This window comes from Dromiciops gliroides, chromosome 1, assembly GCF_019393635.1.
Source record: "Dromiciops gliroides isolate mDroGli1 chromosome 1, mDroGli1.pri, whole genome shotgun sequence".
NCBI lineage: Eukaryota > Metazoa > Chordata > Mammalia > Microbiotheria > Microbiotheriidae > Dromiciops > Dromiciops gliroides.
In genome coordinates, this window is record NC_057861.1 from 120,376,813 (window position 1) to 120,403,426 (window position 26,614).

Here is a 26,614-nt window from a genome sequence, read left to right on the forward strand (position 1 = left end):
GTGAAAAGAAGCCAAAAATGAAAACAAAAAACAAAGGAAAAGGAAATCGAAATAAACTTTGAAATTGTTAGTATTTAGCACGTCATTCCTCTCCCCCAACTAAGAATGACACATTTATGTTAAATTAGGCGCTCTATTCAGCATAAATATCTAGTAACTCCTTTGTTTTCCAAAACCCTATACTTGCTTTGGATGGAGTTCTCTATATTGGAAATATAATTTTGATATTACTGTTTTATCAAGTAGGATAGGTGACTCTTAAATGAACCCTGATCCAAACTGGACAAGGCTAATTTTTTTATATTTAGCCAAAATATTAATTTTATTCTCATTGTTAGTGTGTCTTAGGACAATATTTGACTTTAGCATCTTGTTACTTCTAGTTTTGCCTTTGTCACAAAATACAGTCCTTATTGTTTGGCCTTAAGCCTTGATCTCCTTGAGGGCAGGGACTTTTAGTTTTCTATTTGTCTCCCCAGCACTTAGCACAGTATTTTGTATATTGTAAGTGCTTAATAAATACTCCGTCATTCATTCTTGGCTGTTATTCCTGAATGTAGAATGAAAAAAATCATTAATAAATTGGGTAATTTATTTAGGAAATAGAAGCTACTAAGTGGTATTTTTAATGAATATAAGTACTATCATTCTTTCAAAGCCCCCCCTTCCTACTGTTTTGTTAGCCTGAAATTTCATTTTTCGTGTGTTAATGTTGGAATTTTGAATAAGTTGATATAAAAGGAAAATATACTATGGTATGGGTATTGATATTTGGCCAAGAGAAATATAGTACCCGACAGTCTTCAAAGTCATCCTGCAAGATGTTAAATTATGTGCAAAGTGAATTAGCATTTTTTCTGAGAAGACATGGTGACAAATATCAACCAAGCAATATATAAGATAGAGAAAATTCCAAATTCAATACTCACTCAGGGGAGGAAAACATTGAACAAAGAGCTTTAACGTAGGGTAAATTTGATGAATGAACTTTTTAAATGTCTTTGTATCTAAATGAGAAGAACCGTTTGAGGAGCAAAAAAAAAACCAACAAAAATTCATTTAACCTTAGTATAGTTTGTCAGTTTGTGGCTAGTTACTTAATTGGTTAGAGTATGGTGATAATAAGGTCTTTCATATGGAACAATTAATTATGCTCTGTTCCCTGGCCACAATCTTCATCTTAATCCTAGCCAGCCATCTTGCTGTTACCTGTAACTTGGAGGTTCAAATGAGAAAATGTGGCTGATTCAACAATTTCTTAAAATTAGTCTTTAACAAACATATACAACTAATGGTTAGTAATTAGGCCCATCATTGTACTTGTAAGAATTGATTATACAATTTGGGGATGATTATATAAATAAAATGACCTCATTTTCCAAAAACTTAATTCTAGAAGGTATTAAATAATAAGTTTTAAAATGTGAATCAAATAACAAAAAAAAATAAATTTCATTAGTATTTCAAGCAAAATACACCCGTTTTATTAAAATGTATTTGTTAGTAGTTATTAGAGCTTTTAAAGGACAGGTTCTGTAATTTCATAGTGTTAAGGAACTTCTAGTAAGGGAGCTTCTTCTACCAATGTATAAGCTGTACCTGCTCTTCAATGTATAGTTACAAAAAGTTGACAAGAGCATTTAGAATTTCAATAACTTATCCAGGGTTATACCTCTCACTTTATTCTTAGATGGAGGTATTGCCATATGAATTTGAACCCAAGTCTAGCCTTTGGGGCTGACTACCAATTATGTAAACTGCTTCTTTGTTGTATGTAATAAGTGGGAGGGGGGGAAGCCCAACTGTGTTTAAATCTAATTGAATCATTTTGGGAGATATGTGCTTTTGTGACACTCAGAAATATGTTCTTATAGCAGAGTCTTATGGTAAAGCAGGCATGTTATACTAGGCAGTAGCAATTGAATTATCCTAGATGACATTTGAGTTAGTTTCCTACATAACATTTAATATTTTTCCAGCCAGTGATTTAGACAAAAAAAAAAAAGCAATTGAACTTAGTGGTCTTAACCACTACTAATTAGATATAGAGCTGGTAGAGATATTAGATGCCATCTTTTTTAATCCCCTCATTTTACAGATAAGGAAACTGAGGCCCAAGTAATTTGCCTAAGGTCAAACAGCAAGTGGCAGTGTCATGATTGGAATCAAGGAATTCTATGGTTCCAGATCTAGCACTCTTTGTAATTACATACTGCATTGCCTTCTAATCCCTGTTTCTAACCTTTACTGACATCACAAATGATGGTGTCCATCTCCATAAATCTCAAGGAGACATGTCTAACAGATTGGCCTTGTGCTTGATTGGAACTGGTTGACTGGTCAAACTTACATGGTTCAGAAAAGACATGTTTGAGTTGGTATGTATGTCTTTGTAGCTATCTTCTAGCATATGTTTATAGGGCATATGTATTTTGACTTGTTTGAACTAAAGTTTTCCATAGAATTAGCTAAGAGAAGAAATTAGTTCCACAGCCCTAGGTAGATTTGTGTATTATGCTGAATAGAGTCCTGGTAAAACGAAACTCATTACTTGTGACCTCAATTCCTTTAGCTTTTTGATCATATGTAACAGAGTAATATAAGAACCCTGCCAAGTAGGGAGGAAGGTGAATCTTATGTCATCATCATAATTTTATTTTGAAATTAGTTAGGTAGTCTAAACATTGCTCTCTATTTTCTTGACAATGTACTCTTTCTGCCTTCTTGGCTACAAGAGTATTTCTTTTGAAATTACATTTATATTCTAGTTATAAAATTCAATAATGTTAGGCTTTGAGAAATGTCATTAGCACATTAAAATATCATTGAAGGAAATAACTTGGCCAAAAAAAATTTGCAAGGGACAATCTTTAACTGGCCATACTCACCAAAACATTTTGAAATGACTACTCTTTGTAATAGAGATATTGATGAACACTATTTACTTACTTCAAACTTATCTTGGTGACTTTTGAAAACAATTTTTTTTCCTAGACTGCAATAGGATGTCTGGTATTCTTAATACAATGCATGCTATTGAGTAAAATAAGTAAAGTATTAAGTTACTGATCAAATAATGGATGACTTCCCAACAATCTCTCATGTGATTTTTGCCTCATATGTTTACAGATATGGTCCGGAAAAAGAACCCCCCTCTGAGAAACGTTGCTAGTGAAGGCGAGGCACAGACCCTCGAATCTATAGGTACGGAGAGCAAGGTATCTGGAAGGAATAAAGACTTTTCTGCAGATCAGATGCCAGAAAACACTGACCAGAGTGACAGTGCAGAAGTGAACAACAAGGAGGGTCATTGCCTGCATGTCCAAGATTCATCTTCCAGCATTAAGAAAGACTTAAAAAGCTCAGTCCTGAATGAGAAGGCTGGCTTCAATTATGAAAGCCACAGTAAGGGAGGAAACATTTCATCCTTCTCTCATGATGAGGTGACAGACAGAAATATGTTGGCTTTCTCATCTCCAGCTGCTGGGGGAATCTGTGAGCCCTTCAAGTCTCCTCTAAGATCAGATACAGATGACACCCAAGATATAGCCTGCACCCCATCAGGGGACCCCCTGGAGACAAATGAAGAACAAAAGATGTCACCCAAGGCTCCAGAGGAGACAGGGCAAGCTCAGAGTGGTCAAACTGATTGTCCAGGCTCCAGCCCAATTTCAGCGGCCTCAAAAAACCCACAAGTGCCTTCAGATGGGGGTGTGAGACTGAACAAATCCAAAACTGACTCACTGGTCAATGACAATTCAGACGCGGCACCTCTGTCTCCAGAGCTTCAGGACTTCAAATGCAACATCTGTGGATATGGCTATTATGGCAATGACCCCACAGATCTCATTAAGCACTTCCGCAAGTATCACCTAGGATTGCACAACCGCACCAGGCAGGATGCTGAGCTTGACACCAAAATCTTGGCCCTCCACAACATGGTGCAGTTCAGCCACTCCAAAGACTTCCAGAAAGTCAACCGCACTGTGCTTTCCGGTGTGCTCCAGGACATCAATTCCTCCAGGCCTCTTTTACTTAATGGGACCTACGATGTGCAGGTTTGTCCTTTTTGCTAATTCCTTAGGAAACAAATCCCTAATAGAAGATGCATCCTTTCCACAAGCCCATGCTGGAAAAAAGTCCCAAAGCTAGTAGGCAAAAATGATGTCAGGCAGCTTGTAAAAAGCAGGAAAGAAGCACTCCAGATCGATTTAGTTCAAATGTTTGTTCAGGGTTAGTATTAGCCTCTCACCCTGAGAACTAGTTCCAAACTTTCTCTTTTCCATCATGTTAGGATAAAGCCTTCCACAGAATTAACCAAGCTTCATATTTTTGGCTTTATATCAGAGTAATGCAATATTTACATAGGCTTCCAAAAATGTAACTAATCTTTCTGGGGCTGCACGATCATAATTCATGCCTTGTTATAGATTTTAATTCTTTAGCTGTAGACTTTTCCTCAGTGGGGTTCCTGCTTGTATCCTCCATTTGGATTTGGCTCCATCATCTAGGCTACTACTGGTAATGACTTTGGGTCACATTAAAAGATTCAAAAATAAATTTCAGAAAACAATTTTTAATAATAGTTTAGAAATTATGCTTTATGTTTTTTTAAATAAAACTATTATAAGGAATTGATATCTGATATAAATATGGTTAATGGAAAGAATAACAGATTGGGGAGGGGGTGTGCTTAATATCTGCAATGACCTGGCCCAAGTTACTTTAACTTTATGGACCTCAGTTTGCTCATCTGCACAATCAGGAGGCTGGTTTAGAAGATCTCTAAAGCCATCTACCTGGCCTTAAGTCTTAATGAGCCTAAGTTTCAAGGAGTTTGAAATGCCCTAATTTTATGATAATAACTTAATTTCACTAAATCTGAAGTAAATAATGAATCGTAAAATGAAAATTCAGTTTAATGGTAATTCATCCTTAATTTTATACTGATACACAGAATAATTCTTTTCTATCAGTATACCTTTTTTGTTTTTGTTTTTGTTTTTTAGTGAGGCAATTGAGGTTAAGTGACTTGCCCAGGGTCACACAGCTAGTAAGTGTCAAGTGTCTGAGGCTGGATTTGAACTCAGGTTCTTCTGACTCCAGGGCCGGTGCTCTATCCACTGCGCCACCTAGCTGCCCCCAGTATACCTTTTTTGATGAGCAATTGTGTATTTAGTTCATGACACAGTTGAAATGAGTAAGCACAGGAATAACAATAACAATAACTATAGCTAGCATTTATAAAACTTATCTCACTTGATCCGCCTAAAAACTCTGGGAGGTGGATGCTGTTCTTACATGTATTTTATGGATGGGGAGGTAGAGGCATGCAGAGGTTAAGTGACTTTTCCACAGTCATATAGTCTGAGACCAGATTTAAAATCGAGTATTTCTGACTCCAGCATGCTCTATCCAGCATGCCACCTAGCTTTTTTTTTTCACCATCTGAAGTAGAACAACAAAAAGAAGTTCAGTCATCCCGAAGAAAGAACTAATTATCTGTTGTTGTTGTTATTTTTAGCATAGTAGATACCTTAAACAGTTTTATAAAACTAATTAGAATGCAAAGTAGTTTCTCTTGTCATTTTTGCAATATTTTATTTTTATGCCATGTGATCAGGGATATTTTAAAATTTTTCATGGTTTAATATTATTTCTCTTTGGGAATAATCAGGAAAAATATCAAATTGAATGAACGTCTCTAGTCTTCCTTCCCCATATACATTTGCTTTAGAATGAGCAGTCATTTGGATAAGCTGACAACAAAGGTCACATATGAAGTAAGTTAAAATGTCAGCTCAATTGCTAAAGCATGTTCGCCATGGTCTTTTACATTGACCTGGTACCAATTAACAAAGAGAACTCAAAGCAATATAAAAAATAGCAGGTACTAAATGCATCTTATCATGCTTGCAGGAAATATCAGCAAAGAAATCTAAGAATCCTTTAAGATACTAGAATGGCAGCCTTATTACTTTAAAGAATACAGAACTAAAAAAAAAAAAAGATAGCTTCATCTTTGTGAATCCCTCTAACTTTTTCTTGCATTATGAATTCTTCCAAACAGAATTACTTCTGTGGAGCTGCAAATTAAGCCATCTTAGGCATTATGCATAAAATCTCTGGGCTTTGAACTGATGTCTTTTTAAAGATCAATTCACTGTCTTATGTCAGATGCACTCTTCTGTCAGGCTGTAATCGGAAAGCAAATACGTGATTTAGATAAAAGAGTTAGGAGTGAATCATGTCAGAATGTGAAATGATGTTTTATAATTAGGAAGTAATATGATGTTAATACCTGGATTTCCTGCTAGAGTTTCAGTTCACTTACTCTGGGGACAATGTCTGAGAGAAACTGATCTCTGCTGTCAAGAAGGCTCTAAAACTAAGATTGCTGAGGCCTCTCCTTGCAGGAATTCAGATTTTTAAACACACTTCCATTTCCCCCAAACAGCTATTTTGTTAGGTCCTTGGTTATTTATAGTAAAGTTTATGTTTGGTTAGAAAGAGCTGGACACTTTTCCTAGGCAGTGATTTTAGAAATAAAACAGATGTGCAAGCTATCTCAGTTTGAACTAATAGAAGGAGAAATAAAACAGCTGATCCTAGACTATACTGTCTACTAAAGCCTGCCAGCACATACTGCAATGAAGACAAAAAGTGGTAGGAAGCAGCCTGGAGATAATCTTGTTAAGATAAGTCTTTTCTCAAGAAAAGAGTATTTCCCAAAATAGGACCTATGCAATATAGGTGATTGTTTTAAAGAAACAATTGGATTTGCAAACTTAATTTTTCAAATGTTAATTTCCTCCAGTTAAGAAGAGAAAGTTAAATATATTTCTTTCTGCTGAATACTAGGCTCAAACTCCTTTGCATCTCTTCCAGATGTTGCTGCAAAAAGAGCTTTACAAGACAAGTGACTGATTAATATTTTTATGCTTCATAATAAATACTGATCAGCTTTTCTATAGTCCTGAGTAGAATATAAGGAAATCCCAAATGCTCTTTGACATGACATATAAATATATTGCTAAAATGCCATTTGAAGGGAAAAATCCCTCCTAGGCACTTAAACTCCTGGAAGACTGTCTACAAAGTTAGAATGAAATACTTCCAGTGTAGCTTAGCCTGAAATCTGTGTTGTCTTTGAGTTATTCATGTGCAAACACACACAAAAAGTGCATGAATTACAGTAATGCACTTAATCATTTTCTTTTTAGATCAAAACGAAGTAAAATAATATACTAATAAAATAGGGAATTTCTCAATCCTGTTGCACTTAATCTGCCATTATTTGTTTGTTTGTTTGTTTAAGATAGCAAGACTATTGGTGGCTTTTGACAGATTTATGATAACTTAAGCAGGGGGAAAAGGAACAGGAGCCAGAGGGAGGTGATTTAAATTGCTCTGTGGTTTTGACCCCTATTATGTTTAGACAAGGACAGTTTAAAGAAATTTGCACTGGCTGTTAAAGAGTATTAATTCTTACACTTTGTTTATACAGAATGAGGAAGTATAATTGAAGCTAAAAAATGTTTGAAATGGGCCTGGCATCCAAGAATAAAACTACCAGAATTCTAGTTTCTGAAATGCATTTAGCTACTAGGTGGCATAGTAGTTAGAGGGCTGGACTTTGAATCAGGAAGACCTGAGTTCTAATCCTGTTTCAGATGCTTTTTACCTGTGTTACCCTGGGGATGTCGCCTAACCTCACTCAGCCTCAGTTTCTTCATTATAAAGTGGGGATCATAATAGCACCTGTAGTGTAGGGCTGCTGTGAGGGTCAAAAGAAATAATATTTGTAAAGCACTTTTCAAACCTTAAAGTGCCATATAAATATTGGCTGGATGTAGGATAATGCGAATCCAGACACAGTTGAATAAGCACCATGCCCTTTTTATGTTAACTGTATTTTAAAAGATTTCATCAATAGATTATATATGTGTGTGTATATATATATGTGCATATACACACATATATATGCATACATACACATATTTGTGTGCACATTGTGCATTCACATACATATATAAATATACATTGGTAATACATATATGTGTATTGTGCATATATAGGAATCAGGAATATAAATACACACATATATGTGTGTATGTCTGTATATAATGGCAAACAATAAGACTGCTTTGTACCTGATATGTACGGGATTGATAGTGATATGGTGGGAAAATGGGGTACGGTGTTGGGGTAGGAGTTGGGGTTCTTAGGAATTCCTCTTTAAAGAATTACACCCTCTTGCACACAAAACGTAGTTAGAATAAGGTGATAGTTTATTTAGGAGCAAGGGAAGGGAAGGGTGGGGGGAGGGAAACCATGAAAGAAATCCTTGGACTTTTCATGGGGAGATTTGGCATAAAGCACATGGCTCAGAGGTACCAAATCTCCTCGAACAGGAGACTGGAAGGTACTTTTATAGAGGACTGATGGGGGTGGACCATCTGCCAAAAAGTTCCTTTAGTGAGAGAGGACCATCCCCCACTGGTGGTAGCTGGGGGAATTGGGTGAGGAGTGGAGGACCATCCCCCACTGGTAGTGACTAAAGGAATTGGGTGAGGGGTGGCTACAGATGCCTCTTCAGAACGCTAAGGCCGAAGCCACACCCAAACTTATCTCCCCAGGGTAAGGGAGACCAGAATGAAGGGTAAGGGAGACCAGAATGAAGGGTAGGAATCCAGAAGCTAGCTCAGTCTGATTTGGTTCAGTTTATCTCTCTAGGCGTTATCTGTCCTCTGGTTTAGTTTCTCAAGGAGAAGATTCCTCGGTGTGCCCCAGAGAAATTCTGGGGTGCTCTGCGCCCCATGACAATAGGATAAGATTGTAAGCCTTAAGACACACATAAAACTGGAACATCCCTTTTACTTTTGGTGAGTTCATGAGACTCTCACATACCCAGACATAGCATATCAGGATCAATCAGAAGACTTTCCCTAGACCTTTTTTACCTTCCTTGATTAAGAAATCAAGAGACAGATTATGATTGTCTCAGAATTCATTAGCTTTAATGGTATCTAATATTTAGATTTATTTTGACTTCTACTCCTATTCATTAGAAATATTGACCTAATCATGAACTTCAAAAATATAGATAGAGCAAGTATTTATTAAATACTTGCTTTGTGCCAGACATCTGGCTGGCTGTATGAATAAGAGCAATCCTGGCAGTCCCCACTTTCAAGGAGCATACTCTCCCGGAGAGAAGACAGGTTTATGGAAGCTAGAAAAAGGGATAAGGTTTTTAAAAGGTGGAGATGGCTCAAAGGCCTGATCCCAGGCAAGATAAGGCAAAGTCTAGCCCAGGTTCCATACCAAGAGTAATACAATTAGACAATAATTAGCCCTTTATATAAGCTAAACTAAGTTCTATTCAGTATTTGAGATTCACTTACTATCTAGGAATAATAGCAAGAGATTGATTTCTTCAAAAAGCTATTACCACTCCATCCTTTTTGGGCTGTTTTATTGGGCATATTTTTGAACATATTGCTAAATGAATGCACCTATTACTAAATGATGACTTTACTTTCTCATTAGGACTTTATGTGCTGTTTGTTGGGATTGTTTGCGTCATCTTTATGGGGGGACTCTTGGCCTAGGGATCAGGTTATAAAATAAGGAATCCTGTCAAGTTCTTCCCACGGGAAAGTAGTTTAGACCTCTTAGTGTTTATAAATTCTGATGCATTTGTGTGGTGTATATGTTGCTTTTTCATATTAGAAAACTTTCTGAATCCTGAAATGTTTAGGATTAGAAAGGAGATAGGTTCTATTCAATCTATTAAATTCATTTCGACCTGTAATGACATGCTAATGCTGGGAGAATAGTCTTCAATTTGCTTATCAGTGGCAGACTTTTATGTGACCCTGAATACCAAATTCCCCTTTCCTTTTGTGCAAATACTATTTTCTAAGCAGGAAGAAAAGATTTTAAAGAAAAGAAATTTTACATTTGAATTCAAAAGAATGTGGGGACAAATTTCCAATAGATCTAGCAATATTAGCCTATTAAGCTCTTAATGGATACATTTGTATGTGAAAAGACAATTTGGAAAGTAAAATCTCACAGCTCAATATCATTTAACCTCAATTACATTTAATTTTTTTCAAATAATGTTTTCTTTTTAACATTACAACTTCCTTTAATATAGAATTAGGACACACACACACAGATGTAATTCCTTATTTCCATTCCACTGAGCAATATTATACTTTAGAGAAACTGATGAAATGGATTTGAATAAGTTTTGACCATCTATACAGTACAAAATATTTGGTGCATGGGACAATGCTCATTTTAAAAGGCTATGATATTTGTTTTCACCACCAATCACAAGCATTATTATGTACACTTTTGTGCTTGGTTGGGTGGAAGGGAGGGGTGGACAGATGATATAAAAGTTTAAAAATAGTCCCTTCCCTTATAGACCTTACACTCTAGGAGAACAAGTAATAAAGCATACAAATTGAAATGATTTAATTTATGAATTAAAACATGAAAGCAAAATGAAGTAAAGGTATATTAGTTGTTAAATTGTTTTGATCTATGTAGATGGCTACACCAGCAAATAGAATTCTTTTTTTTTTTTTTTTGCCTATTATCTAGGTTGGTCTTCATCACTGGTCAAATTAACTCAGTGGTAACTAAATTAATGTGTACTCTTTTTTTGTACTTTGTTTTGTAGTCTTAGGAAGATTGTATTTAAATTCATGTGCTTTAGTATATTAAATTAAAGAAGAGTGGCTAATAAGTGAACACAAACACCAACTTGGAAATAAATATTGACCCAAATGCTTAGGGCTTAAAAGAAATCATTGGGAACACATGGTTCTGATTATAAATTTAGAATTTGTCCAACTTGTAGCAAATCTTATTTTTAAAATTTGATAATGCCTCCTTAACTGATTATTCAATTGCTTGGTTGACCACATCTGGTGTGCTCATTTGACTTTTCAGGTGACAGGAACAGAGGAGGGATAACTAGCACATTGGATGGCAGAGTAAGGATTCAAGATTTCAATATATTAGGATGATGGACTAAATGTAATATGATGAAATTTAATAGACATGAGTAAAAAGTCCTTATGCTTGGGTTCAAAAAATCAATTATACCAGTATAAGATCAAGGAGGAATGGCTAGACAACAGATTGTCTGAAAATACTCTGGGGATTTTAGTGAACTGCAGTCTCAATATGAGTCAATAATGTGACATAACAACAACTACAATATGGTTGGGAAGGGGAAGATTATTCAGGGCTTTGAATATCAAAGAGGATTTTATATTTGATACTGGAGAAAATAGGGAGCCATTGAAGTTTACTAAGTAACAGAGTGACATGGTCAAACTTGTGCTTAAAGAAGAGAGTTTTACAGTTGAGTATAGAATAGACTGGGACGGGAAGAGACTTAAGAGAAGAGAACAACCAGCAGGTTATTGAAGTGGCACCAAGGACCAGGGTGGTGGCAGTGTCAGAGGAGGGAAAGGAGCCAAATATAAAGGAATACTAATAGTAGGATAATCACATGTCCTAGGACTATTTCTATTAGAACTATACTGAAAAAGATGGGTGGAATGAAATAGCACCGCAAGTACCTAATAGCTCCACAGCCTTTTAAAATTTATTTATTTATTTATTTAGACCTTTGCAACACCAAGTTAAGTACTACAGAAAGGCTATCATTATTGTCCTTTTATGAATGAGAAAATGAAGGCTTAAAATTAAATGACTTGCTCATGGTCATGGTCATACACGTGTATGTGTGTGTTTTTTTTTTTGTGTGTGTGTGTGTGTGTGTGTGTCTGTCTGTCTGTCTGTCTAATGTTCGCCATCTCTAGGACTAAAATGAGGAGGGAAGAAAAAAAGGGAAAGAATTAGTATCAGAAGAATTTTAATGCACCTTCCATATAACTCCAAGTACAGTGTTCTGTCCACTGTTCTAGCTATTCTCCCTGTCTCAAATCTGTCCCATATCTAGTTCATTTAACACCCAGCTGTCAAAGTGTTTTTCCTAAAGTGCAGGTCTGACCATGCCCATTTCCCAGCTCTTTAAAGTTCAGTGGCTTTCTGTTACCTCCAGAATCAAATTTAAGATTTCCTATGTGGCACTGAAAGCTCTTGATGACCTGTCTCCTTCGTGACTTTCTAATCTTTGTATACATTACTCCCTCCTCTTCTCTTCCCACTATACAATAAAACTATGATGGCCCATGTGAGGTTTCTTATTCACCCAATCAATCTCTAGAATCTGTGCCTCTTCAGTGGCTGTCCTCCATGCCTCTAATGTTCTTCCTCCTCACCTCTGACTTCTAGTTTCCCTGACACCTATCCCTTACTCAACTCAAACTCCACCTCATGTGAACTCCTTGAAAACAGGTGACCTGTTTTGGTCTTTCTTTGTATCTCAGCAGTTAGCACAGTTCTTGCAACATATCAAATAGGTGGTAAATACTTATTGACTGACTATACTTGTTGACACACCACTAATGAGCTCTTCAGCTAAAATAAGATAGAAATTCTCTAGGACAAGTGGATCAGTAGACCTATTGTACTCTACATTTGTCAGAAGATATCCTGCCCACCATTTTCAATTGTCTGTCATTTTAAGAATGACTTTAGGGGCAGCTAGGTGGCGCAGAAGATAGAGCACTGGCCCTGGATTCAGGAGGACCTGAGTTCAAATGCTGCCTCAGACACTTAAGACTTACTAGCTGTGTGACCCTGGGCAAATCACTTAACCCAAAATTGCCTCACCAAAAAAGAAAAAAGAAAAAAAAAAGAATGACTTTAGCGATGTGGAATTTATTCAAGGAGAACAAACAGATCTGTGAGAAGACTGGAAAACAGTACTTCTGAGAACTTGTTGAAAGAATAAGGGATATTTAGCCTGAAGAAAAGAAGACTTAGATGTTAGGTGGAAGTGGGATTTCACTTCTATTTGGTATCAGAGGGGAGGACTAGGAGCCATGAGTGGAAGTTGCAATTAGATTCAAAGTGAAAAAATATTTCCTAAAAGTTATAGATATACAAAAGAGAATAGTCAGCCTTCACTGAAGGTCTTCAAGTGAAGTTTGGTGAGCACTTGTTAGGAACGACATAGAGGGAGTTTCTTTCCAGGCAAGATCTGGATTGACCTCTGGGGTTCCTTACAATTCTGGTGTTCTTCTAAATTTGTGTATTCACAATTAGTTACATAAATAGAGTTTAAGCATTAACAATTAACTTTCTCCAGGAAATTTCTGAGAACCATTCTGTTAAATACATTTCTATACCAAAGCAGAGAAGTATTTGTATAGGTCAGGATGGGGAAGTGGGAATGCTGTCTCATTCCTTTTGATATAGTACATATAACATTCACAAATATACACATACACATTGTGTATGTATATGTATATAAATATGTATACATGTATATATATATATAGATATATGTAGAGAGAGAGAAACTTAAGTTTAGTATAGACCCATAAAACAAGACATTTCTATACTAATATGAATAAACAAAAATATCCACATGGTAATTTTTTCATTTCTTTTATGATTACAGAACTAGACTAGAACTAGAAGGGACTTCTCACTAGATCTAGTTTCCACTTCTGGTTTCACTTTGAATTTTCTATAGCTGCCTGTCCCTTACTTTCATCTCTATACATTGTAGATAATCAAGACTTGATCTTTTTTATTCTAGTTCTTTTTCTTTTCCTTCTCCTTTTTTCTCCTCCAATGACATCTCTATCTCTGTCTTCTTCCTCCTTTTATCTCTTCCTTCTGTTGCTCTTCTTCTACTTCTTATGGTACAGTGTTCTGGTAAATCCATGCTTATAGAATCAAGGGGACTCAGTACTTTTAGTCCATACAGATATTTTATGATCATAAACTATTAATATTCAGACATTAGTAGCAGAGGTATAATAAGCCAGCAGATGGAGGGGATGATATTGAGAAACTATGCCAAGATGTGGTACATACTTTTAATTTAATCCAATAGACATTTATTAAATTCCTATTGTGCACTAGGGCTCAAGGAAGAGGGCCATGGTGGATGGGGTGCTAGACTGGGGAGTCAGGAAAGCATAAACTCATATCTTTCAGACACTGATACTAAGTATATGACTGTAAGCAAGTTATTTCATCTTTCTGAGCCTTGGTTTCATCAAATATAAAAAGGGAATAATAAGATACCAATAGTAATAATATCACAGGATTGCTAGAAAATTCAAGTGAGATGCTGTGTGTAAAGTGTATTTCAAATTTTAAAGCACCATGTAAAAATCAGTTATTTTAACAACAGGGCTAAATTTAATTTTCCCAGGTCTAGTGATTTCTTAGAATTTTCTTTTTCTTTCATCATATTCAAAGTTATGTCAGTATGCCTTGTTAGATGAACAGTTATGCTAAGTGAACTCTTTGAAAGACAAATGGAATTTTGCTGATAGTAATTTTGTTCTCCCATTACTGGAATTTATTTTTACTACTAATTTTGTTGTCCTCAGGAATGAGCTTATTTTCTTTCTCCCTTTGTTTGCCAGGATGTGGGGATTCACATTCAGAGTCAGTAAGCTAGGGATATTATTAAAATTAATGAATAGTTCATCTATGCCTCAGATTTAATTCATATGCCACTAATTGAAGACAAGTATTCAAGGATTTGTGACTTAATAAATTGTCCAATATTTTTCCTATTCATTTAGTTACCAGTCACATCATGACTTGATTAGGTTGGTTTAACTGTGGAGATTAAAGGATGAGAGGTACCTTTTTCCCATTTGAGTTTTTATACCTATGTAATTAGAGTTTTAGCCACTGCCAATTAACAAGTATAAATGGGTGTGGTGATAGGAAAAACAAAATCAGAAAGTGTTTGGATTGCTTATTTTGAATGTACTACAGACCCCCAACTATACTTAGACTTGTCCAGATTTGTTAGCTCTTGGTAGTGATGAAAATATAATGTATAGTGAGGCATTTGTGAACTCTGGAATAGCCTGTTTGTTTAATTTTTTAAAAATTATTTATTTAACTATAGTCCAAATATGGCATTTATATTCAACACAAATATCTAGCACTATGAAAAAAATACATTTTCCCCTATACTATGAGGACGTACATTTGGGAAATGCAATATATGAATTGAAAGTTTTTGCACTCTGTTAAAGTAATATTCCCTAATAAGTCATTAATGCCAAATGATTAGACCATGCATTTTTCTCTTATAATTATTTCTAGAGTAATACAATCAGCTCTCAATTATCTGCCCTAATATGGAAGAGGAATGCCTTGAATAATCCACAAGTAATTTCTGTTTTACTTTGGGAGGACATAAAGATTTATATCTCCACATAGCAGTGTTATCTCCACAATTGTAATTTGCTTAGATGTGTCTTAAGAGTAATTTTCATTCTTTAAGTGCACACAGCAAGTCACCATTGGAAAAAGTGCTGAGTGGCAAGACTGGTTTGGGATTGAAAAATATCACAGATAATCCAAGAAGTGTTTTATCCACATACACTTACTCAAAAGTTGGTTGGTTAAGCTTTTGCCTCCTTCTTCTAGTTTCTTGTTTCGCTTGCTCTTATAAACTTCAGTAGTGTTTTTTGTTTCAAAATCTTAAGCCTCCATTGCTGAGCCCCAATGAGTCCTGAGGAACTTACAAACCACAAAGATGGTTTATTGTCATTTTAAAGTATTCAGTCTATGTCCTCAAAACATAGAATGTTGGGTATATTCTCTACATTCGAGATTATTATATGCAATGATTTTCTATATCAGGTTAATTTCCTTACTCAGAAGGTTAATAATATCTGTTGCAATACTTTTGTATTGGCAAGAGATTACTGTGATATCTTACAAAATACTATAAATTTAGTAGACTGTGCCAATTTTTCTAAGAGATATTTTCTGAAGACAGAAAAACCTTAAAATAAGATGGCTGGTTTTTAAAATCAATGTTCAAACTCCAAAATTTCCATCCATTGACTGAGTCATCTTAAATCGGTCCCTTATAATCTTCTCCACTGCAATCAGTCATAGTTCTTGAGGACACACCACATCTGAGGAAAAGATTGTAAATCAGTGTTTTCAGTTCAAACAACTTCTTTCGTTATGGTTGGGGATAAGTACTGTGTGTTACAGTGTCATTTTCAGTGGTCTGAGTTTTTTTTTTAATCTTTTCTCTTTGAAGTGTTTTATGTATTAGTCTTGTAATACTGATTACTGTTTCACATTAATGCCAACTGTGTTGATTAAGTGGAAGGATAATAAGAATAAAAGGCTAAAGACATTTAAAAGGAACAAAAATATTCCCTTATTTTGAGCCCTTTTTAATGAGACATACAACAAAAAGATACATATAAATGCTTCTTTAAACAAAGGCTATAAACATGGTACATAAAATGAAAAGCTTTTTAAACCAGGTTAAAAATAGAATATGAAATTCTGACCTTTATTTTAAAACAGTTCTGTAACCAAAGTTTTTAGAAAGTGAATAATTCAGCATAATAGCAATATGATGTCTGTAGTGGTTCTTTTTATCCTTTAATACGTGCGCAACTTAAGAATTTGATGGATCTGTGATCTTACTGATATGCATATCCTTCCCTCCATAGCAGATCACAAACTTACCCCTGTCTTTTTTTCTTTCTTTTTTTCTCTTTCTTTCTTTCTTTCTTTCTTTTTGGTGGGGCAGTGAGGGTTAAGTGACTTGCCCAGGGTCACACAACTAGTAAGTGTCAAGTTTCTGAGGCTGGATTTGAACTCAGGTCCTCCTGAATCCAGGGCTGGTGCTCTATCCACTGCACCACCTAGTTGCTCCTTCACCCATGTCCTTTCATCCTGTGCAGCATTTTACCATGACTTCCTATATATCTTCCATAAGAGATACATCCAGTGAGTCAGGAGCTTTCCATTAAATTTTTTGACATTGCCTTTGGCTGATTGTAGATTTTAATTCTTCAGAGATTGTACTATTTAATGATTTCCCACCATCTAGCATTTCTGGAAGAATATGATTGATTTAAAGATTTATTTTAATGAAAAACTTGGTGTAGTTAAAAGTATCCAGGCCTGTTTTCCTCCTCCTATTGAATTCATCATTTATCTTCAGTATCAGTCCAAGATTTACATATTTATGAATAAACTCAGCTGATTGTTCATCCCATTGTTTATTAGAGTAGAGACAAAAGACATTCTTCATATCCACTTGGTTTTTCCTACATATGTAATTAGGCCAAACTAATTTGAGTAATTATAGATCACATGTCAGAGGGTCTACATTGTTCAGGGGTTTGATGTAATTAGTATAATGTTATCAACAACGATTGTATATGAAAGACTTCACCATCTTCAAGGAATTGCTCTTTGGATTCTCCCTTAGACATCCTTTATGATGATACTAAATGACTTTATTGAACATCCTTCTTCCTATTTTATTCCCTAGTAATATTAATAACCTAAATGTCATGGACAAAGTTTTATCTCTTTTCATTACATTTTTCAAGAAATCTTATATGATTTTTACATGTACATGGAGAGATACTTTGTAAGAAGGAAACCTTGGAGACAATGTTTTATCTACCAAATCAAACATTTTTTCTACAGTCATTTTACAAAAAGCACCATGAGTTTTGTATTTACTATGTATATCAGTCAATTGTGTGCCTGTGAAGATTTGACAAGTTACTACAAAGATGTACTATTATTTGCAAAAAGACAGCTTGTTCTTTTCATATACCTTCAAACATGCCCTCTCTGTGTGGGTTGATCATTCTTATAAACATTTTGTAGATAGGGAATAAGGCAGCTAGCTTTTGTGGACTCTTTTCTCCTGGTCATTGCTCTCCACTCTTTTTATTCCCCCAAATCAGAGGAACATGAATAGATAGCAGATTAATGTCTGAGTACTGATACAGTCTGTGGTATCCTTGAAGAGATATTTTCTTTCATACCATAATTCTAGGATTAATAAGTTCATATGGATCAATTATCTATCTATCTATCTATCATCTATCTATAAACCTGTGTATGTCTATATACATATACCTATATCATCTCTATATCTATCTATATATGTATGTCTATATAAATATATAGATATTTAATATCTATCTATCTAAATATCTCTCTATCTCAAGATAGAACAGAGAAGCAGAAGATAGAACACTGGGTCAGTAAAGAAGACCTAATTTCAAATCTAGCCTCAGACACTCACGAGTTGTATGACCCTGGTTAACTCACTTAACCTCTGTCTGCCTCAGTTTCCTCAACTCTAAAATGGGAATCATAATAACATCTATTTTTCAGGGTTCCTGTGATGACCAAATGAAATAATATTTGAAAAGTAATTAGAACAGTGACTGACACATAGTAGGCAATTCAGAAATGAATGTTTTCTTCATTCCTTATATGATTGTCCCGAGGAGCTTTAAGTGCTTTACTGCCATTGGGTATCAATCCTCAAAAGTTCCTTTATGTGGGTTAAAATAGGAGGAACACTTATGCAAAATTAAGGTTCAGAACATGGAGGTACCAAGAATTTACAAGTTGTACATCATCAGAGAACAGTATAGTGGAAGGAGCATCAGATGAGGAATGAGAGACCTAGGTTTGAGTCCTGGTTCTTCCATTGATTAACTGTATGAACGTAGGCAAGTTAGTCTCTTTCCAGGCCTCAATTTCTTCATCCATAGAGAGTTGAACCATATGTTATTTAAGTACCCTTTCATGTCTAACATTCTGACATGGTATATAAAAGATGTATATTTTTGAACAGCTGTCAGGAAATGAACAATTATCTCCAGACTTTTAATATGATAGTCACTCTATTTGTGGTATGAGTTTTTTCCAGATATTTATAGTGATAACATGGCTTCTCTTTTATTGTCACTCATTCTCCTCCCCACTTTGCTCTTTATTAGAATCTATAGTTAAAACATTCTGTCAACAATTTTTTCTTACTGAATAGCTTTTTTGAAAATGTTCACAGCAAATATTTTCTAAATAACCTACTCTGTACAGAGCACTGTGCTAAGTGATGGGGCAGAAACAAAGTCTAGATGACATAATTCTTCCTTGGAGCAAGATAAGCTATGGTTTCAGATACCTATTATACACAATATTATTTGATAAGTTCATTAAAGTGGTGCAAAACAAAGTATTGTATTAGAGATCTGGAGGATTAAGAATTCTTCATTGAGAAGAGAACATTTCAATTTGCAGTTAAAGAAGAGATAAGAATTAATTGGGGAGGAGAGCTAGAGAGAGAGGAGAGACACAGAGAGACAGAGAGAGACAGAGAAAAAGAAAGGCAGAGACACAGAAACACCAGAGAGAGAAAATAGTATGAGAAGAGGAACAGTTTTGAGAGAATAGAATGAATAGCCCACTTGAGTTGGAAAATAAAGTGTGAATAGGTAATTGGAAAGGTATGGCAGTGGCATAGTATAAATAGCTTTGAATTTGGCAAAGAAATATCTTGAACTTTTCTTATTTAATCAGTTCAAACATTTAATGATGTTTAAACAGGGTGACATAAACAGAGCTGTGCATAAAAAGGATTGTTTTGGTAATAGATTAGAGGTTTAAAATGGAGATAGAAAGATCTATTTGGATACTATTGAAAAAGTACAGTTTGGTTGTTATGCTGGTCTATATTTGGGTGAAATGACTCAGATTAGAGAATAGGGAATAGATGTGGGATAAAGTGGTCATTTCAATTGAGAAATATCCAGAGAACAGGAGCAGCTAGGTGGCGCAGTGGATAAATCACTGGCCCTGGATTCAGAAGGACCTGAGTTCAAATCCAGCCTCAGACACATGACACTTAACTGGCTGTGTGACCCTGGGCAAGTCACTTAACCCTCATTGCCTTGCCCCCCCCAAAAAAAAGAAAGAAAGAAAGAAAGAAAAGAGATAAATATCCAGAGAATGACAATACCTTATAAACTTTCAGATTTGAAGTTGCAGAATACACACATATACATATTACGTTTATGTATGTATACATATACTATATATACATATATATGCTTGCAGATGTATGTGTGTATGTAAATACTTGGAAATAAATTGTGAGTCACATGTTTGACTTTCACTGGGATATAGACACTTGAATCCTTAAGTCACTGTTTTAACATAATATTAACATGCCAATCAGAGTATATTGTTGACTCACAATTCTTCTGCCCCCATGTAAAAGGAGTTTTATTTTGTTGATGTTACTATTCATTCATATCTTAAGAAAATACTATAGCATGTTTTCTGTTATTAAAATCTTGATTAATTATAAAGTTAAATGTTGAAAATGAAATTGCTACTTTGAACCTTAACTGTAAATAAAATTGAAACAATTCTTTATATATGTAGATACCTTTCAAAGCAAAGATGAGGTGTTGCTTCTACCAAATGGCTTTACCAATTTTCTTTTGCTCAAGAATTTTCTCTTGCTCCTCCCCCGCCAGTTACTGCTCTATCAGCTATTTTGTATGTATACATATATAAAATACATACATATATAGTGAATATACATTCACATATATGTGTGTATATGTCTATGTGTATGTTTGTATTAATATCTATTGCTTCTTGCTGAGCATAAGTGTCCCGAGAATAGGGACTATTTTCTTATTTACTTTGGTGTCATTGTGGACTACCAAAATGTCTGGCACATGACAGACTAGCAATAAACACTTGTTGAATCAATTTGAATTCAAATTTAGTGAGGTGATTCATTACCATTTTCTAAGAAATGACACATAAACACATCACTTTGCATTCATTCTTTGGTTTCCTTACTTAACTATTCAGGGAAAGTATTTAAATGGAGTTTTTGGACATTAAAAAACAGCCTATGATTTAAAGCAAAGAAATATAATTAGAATTCAAAGGTACCACCTTCCAATAATAAAATAAAGACTACTTATTTTAGAGTGCTCTGTCAGTAATACAGCTCAGTACAGTACAATCCTACATTTTCATTGTAAACCTCTCTCACACAAGTAGGAAGTTCGTAAGATTGCCTACAAATGCTTTCTTTTTCTCTTTTCGATCTAGAAAATGAGAAATTTGTATAAAGCCCTTATTTTGCAATTTAACATATTACTTGGGTTAGGTAAATTTACAAATGTTATACTTAACAATTGTATGGTGTGGAGGAATCCCTAGCTTCTCAACTAGTGGTGTGATGATAGAGAGCATTACCAGTCAGTTTATTGGAGATGGAAAAAAAGTGTCAGAAATAGCAATGATGTTAGAAGGACCAAACAAGAGAGTGTTTGGAGGGGAATAATGTTTAAGAAGACTTGTAATATAGGAAGAGAGCAGCTGGCTTGTGAAGAGAGATTCTATATACTTAATATTTAGAAAGACTTGCAACTCTGAAATAGTGAAATGGTTTTAAAAATCTTATTTTGGGGGGGGGGGCAGGGCAATGAGGGTTAAGTGACTTGCCCAGGGTCACACAGCTAGTAAGTGTCAAGTGTCTGAGGCTGGACTTGAACTCAGGTCCTCCCAAATCCAAGGCCAGTGCTTTATCCACTGTGCCACCTAGCTGCCTCCTAAAAATCTTATTTTTTGTTTTGCTTTGTTTTTGGTTGGGTAATAAGGGTTAAATGACTTGCCCAAGGTCACACAGCTAGTAAGTATCAAGTGTCTGAGGCCAGATTTGAACTCTAAAAATCTTATTTTTAAACTTAATGTTAGTTTATTTTGGCTATTTTCATGAAATAATGACTGACCTGTAGTGATTTATATATATATATATATATATATATATATATATATATATTAACTTATGTGACCGTCAAACTTATCCTATGAGGTGGGTAATTTTAATAGGTAAGAAAATGGAAGCTCAAAGAGGTTGTTTTGTTTTGAACATGCAAACATTGCAATATGCTGGAGGTAGAATTTGATCTAAGGTCTCCATGACTCGTAGTCAAACAATCTTTCATGATTACCACACAGCGTATCTCTAGAATGTCAAATGGGAGACATCCAGTTCTTCATAGAATCACTTTAGAACAGAGTACTTATAATTCACAAAGGCATTTTATTTTGTTCAAGCTTGTGGTAATTCATGTCAGATTGAAACTAATTTTATTTAAGTCAAGTCATGGCTTTACCTACCAAGAATGGTGAGAGATTTGTAGAAATTGTAATGCTGTACTCACAGAATTACAGCTTTGTGCAAGTTTCAGTTCATTTAAACATTTCATAACTAGGTCAGCAGACTGACAACTTAGATTTTAGGGTCATATCACTTTGTCATCTGTTAAGCCAGTGATTGTCAAGGTGGTTTGTGTTTAAGGTCGGTTAAGGTGAGCATCTTTATGCCTCCCGCCATGATTTTGCTTTTTAAAACCTGGCAACCACTGACCAATTGGCAAACTAAAAAGCATGTAGCAAATATCATATTTAAAGTAGTACACAAAGAAATATCCCAAGTATAATATGCTCATAAAATGTAAAGCTCTTCCTTTAATGAAAGGGTGAGTATGATATAGCAACATGTTCACTATATGTGGGCTTACAGCACATTTGACATAGAGCTGTCTTTATTTTAGTATGCTAGTGGCTAAAAGGCATACTATTTGCATTTTTAAATGTTTGCTTTTAATGATTTTTAAATGCCTGAGACTTTCCTTATGGCAGGATTCTCATATGAGCAGTGATCACATGCTTTTTTTGTGGCACAGCTGTTGAAGAAGGGAGAAAATAATTATTCCATTTGACTAATATATGACAACGGGATCCTACAGACATTCAGCAGTTCTCTGACAGTTGGAAGATTAAATCTGTCACTCTGTGGATTATTTCAGTCAGAAATTTAGGATTAAAAAAAATCATATCTTGACACTAAGCAGAGAGTGGAAGGAGGGAAGCTGAGTCCGATTGCCAGTAGTGATGCTAGCTGCCTGCGTGAGATGGTACATGTAGAACATATCTGGTATTATGTAGAGTATGCCTAGATAATATGCAACTTCCTAATTAGGGGGAAAACCAAATCTATGGTGACATTTTTTTTGGGGGGGGGGGCAATGAGTGACTTGCGCAGGGTCACACAGCCACTAAGTGTCAAGTGTCTGAGGCCAGATTTGAACTCATGTCCTCCTGAATCCAGGGCTGGTGCTTTATTCACTGTGCCACCTTAGCTGCCCCCTATGGTGGCATTTATGGCATATATTTTGGCTATATTTTCCTTTGGCCTATAAAGCACTTTTGAATCATGGCCAAATGATCTCTGACATCACAGGGCAGGTGTGGTGTGCTCATGGGAAGGACTTGGACATTGGCAATGAGAATAAGGATTTTTAAAGATATATGCCCGGGGCAGCTAGGTGGTGCAGTGGATAGTACACTGGCCCTGGAGTCAGGAGGACCTGAGTTCAAATCCGGCCTCACACACTGAACATCTACTAGCTGTGTGACACTGGGCACACTAAAAAAAAAAAAAAAGAGAGAGAGAGAGATGGCCTGGAAGTCTCACTTCCTTCTTATTTTCCATGTTGCATTGAGTTGCTCCCCTTTACCATGCCTTTCTGTCTATTCTTCACCTCCTTATCACTCTTTTAAATTGTAGTCCTTTGGAGTTCAATGTGTGATTATTGTTCCACCCTAATTTTAGTGTTATACAGTTCTCTTTGGTATGGGGCCTCATTGCTGTTGAAACAGTACAGAAAATTCCCTTGGAAAGAATCTACATTAAGTAATTTTTGAGAAATTGCCTCTGGTTTTTGACAGCAACCCTTAATCTTTGAGAGAAACAAAAGTATCTCAAAAGAGCTTGGATATTCCTTCAAGAATGCAGTTTGAGGGAAGTAGCTCAGTCAGACCTACTCAGTTGAAATTTTTTTTCCAGATTTATAAAATATACATGCTTAAATTCTTGAAATAAGCTTTCAACGTATCACTTCTTAGCCATTTCATCTTTTCTTGGGATTAATATGCTTAGCATATTTTTTTCTCAAATAGATGACTTGAAAAAATAAAGACAATTTATTAGTAGATACACCAATACAGTTTTTAAAAAACACCATGGAATTATTCTCCTTCCTTTTCTCCTCCCCTTTCCATCAAAGTTTCCATTTAATTAGTGCAACATTTGAAATAACATTACTCTCTTCTCTGGCAGGTCACTTCAGGTGGAACTTTCATTGGCATCGGACGCAAAACTCCTGATTGCCAAGGAAACACGAAGTACTTCCGCTGTAAATTCTGCAACTTCACATACATGGGCAACTCATCAACGGAACTAGAACAACACTTTCTACAGACTCACCCAAATAAAATAAAAGCTTCCGAGTCTGGGAAATCTTCGGAGAAAAACTCTAAGTCCAGCCCCACTCTTCGATCTTGTGATTCTGGAGACTTGGGAAAGTGGCAAGACAAAATTACCGTGAAAGCAGGAGATGACACTCCTGTGGGTTACTCAGTGCCCATCAAACCCATTGATTCCTCTAGACAAAATGGTACAGATGCCACCAGCTACTACTGGTGTAAATTTTGTAGTTTCAGCTGCGAATCATCCAGCTCCCTCAAACTGTTGGAACATTATAGTAAACAGCATGGGGGAGGGCAGTCAGGAGGCCTTAATCCAGACTTGAATGATAAGCTTTCAAGAGGCACTGTCATTAACCAGAATGATCTAGCCAAAAATACAGAGGGTGAGCCAGTAGCTAAGGCAGAAAAGGGCTCCAGTGCAGCTAAAAAGAAAGACTTCTCTAGCAAAGGAGCCGAGGATAATGTAGTGACAAGCTACAATTGTCAGTTTTGTGACTTCAGGTACTCCAAGAGCCATGGCCCTGATGTAATTGTGGTGGGGCCACTCCTTCGTCATTATCAACAACTACACAATATTCACAAATGTACCATTAAGCACTGTCCATTCTGTCCCAGAGGCCTTTGCAGCCCTGAAAAGCACCTTGGAGAAATTACTTATCCGTTTGCTTGTAGAAAGAGTAATTGTTCCCACTGTGCGCTCTTACTCTTGCACCTGTCTCCTGGGGCTACAGGAAGCTCCAGAGTTAAACATCAGTGCCATCAATGCTCATTCTCCACGCCCGATGTTGATGTTCTCCTGTTTCATTATGAGAATGTGCACGAATCCCAGGCGTCTGATGTCAAACAAGAAGCAAATCACCTGCAAGGGACAGATGGGCATCTGACTGTCAAAGAAAACAAAGAACACTCATGTACCAAATGTGACTTTATTACCCAGGTGGAAGAAGAGATTTTCCGACACTACAGGTAAGCTGTAGGGGAAGGGATGGCACTTGTCCTGGAGTCATAATAAGAAATGGCAAGAATCTAAAATTAGTATGGAGCAAGCTGTAGTATGTTTCTGTCTCCCCACACTCACAAATATCCTGTAACAGAGTAAGGGATATGACCACATCAGAGTTCATTTGATCACCTATTTCATTTTGGCATACTTGGAAAGTAGCCAAAGGCAGAAAGGATCCAGACCTGTGATTTTATTGGTAGGGGAAATTCCCTTTTGTGGAAATCAGCTGTAGCAGTATAGATCCGCAACTAATTTGTTTCTCAGGGAGTTGTCTCTTAGAAATTCTTAGGGACTTTGCCTGAGATACCTAAAAGGGCAAGTTACTTGCCCAAGGTGACACAGCTAATATGTGTCAAAGACTGTTTAATACTCTGATCTGTTTGAGGCATTTGATGGGATTTAGTTTTCTTTCACAATCTTTTTATCTTGACTAAATATACTGCAGTACTCAACAATGGTTCATTAGATCAGCTCCCTTATTATAGCCCGTAATATCACATTTTCCATCTTTGATTCCAAATATGAAACAATCAGCTCTAGAACATGTTGCTGTTGTTTGCCTTTCCAAATGGGCTCTGGCATTCTACTGATTGCCGAATCATTACACAACCCCTACTAGGCTTGGCCTCCAAACATGAATCCTTTTCAAAGGTGAGTATTCCATAATGTAGGTGTACAGTATGGCATTGTACTTTTATGAAGTGCCTTCCTCTAGGCAGATGAAGCTTTTTGGTGTTATATTGTATTCCTAAATAGAGTAAGGCTAAATTGGGTATTTTTTCAGGTTACTTTCTATCCCTGCTAGCTTTATGAAATGGGGATCCCTGATTGATCCTTTTGCATTATCAAGGAACAGCTGTTGGATGGGTTTGAAAAAAAAAAGTATAAACGTGATACCCAAAAGGGAAACAGAACCAAGGGACAGAAAATAAGTCTGCTTTGCCTAGTGTGAAAATATAAGTCTCAAAGACTTGAAGAAGAAAATCTCATATAACAATACAGGTATAAAGATGAAGGGCTATGCTCCATTTATCTAATTTAATAGATTAACTTTTTTAAGACCAATGTTGAACAAAAACACCCTGTGCTTGGAACATCAAAATGTCTGCTTATCTATGTGCTTCACTGTAGTTTTAAATTTCCCCTAAGCCTGAGGGTGGCACCTCACTTGTATTAATTACAGCAGATTGCCTGGCCTTTGCCTTTAATTCTGGGGGAGGGCCAACTGTGGTGAGCTTTACCAGTCTTCAGAACTCCATTGTCATTCTAGTGGTCTCCATTCAGATTTAAATGGAACATTGCTAGCCTGAGACCTTGAAGGCC

The 26,614-nt window shown here is 35.9% G+C and overlaps 1 protein-coding gene across 2 annotated transcripts in view; it reads left to right on the forward strand.

Annotated features, from left to right (window-relative positions):
• Positions 1-26,614, forward strand: part of TRPS1 (transcriptional repressor GATA binding 1) — a 319,434-nt gene that overhangs the window by 53,766 nt on the left and 239,054 nt on the right. For both annotated transcript variants that reach the window (XM_043977178.1, XM_043977177.1), the window contains 2 exons: positions 3,130-4,058; positions 24,140-25,254. In XM_043977178.1, the coding sequence (XP_043833113.1) occupies positions 3,132-4,058; positions 24,140-25,254 (2,042 nt within the window). In that variant the 5' untranslated portion in view covers positions 3,130-3,131. The remainder of the gene's footprint in view (positions 1-3,129; positions 4,059-24,139; positions 25,255-26,614) is intronic.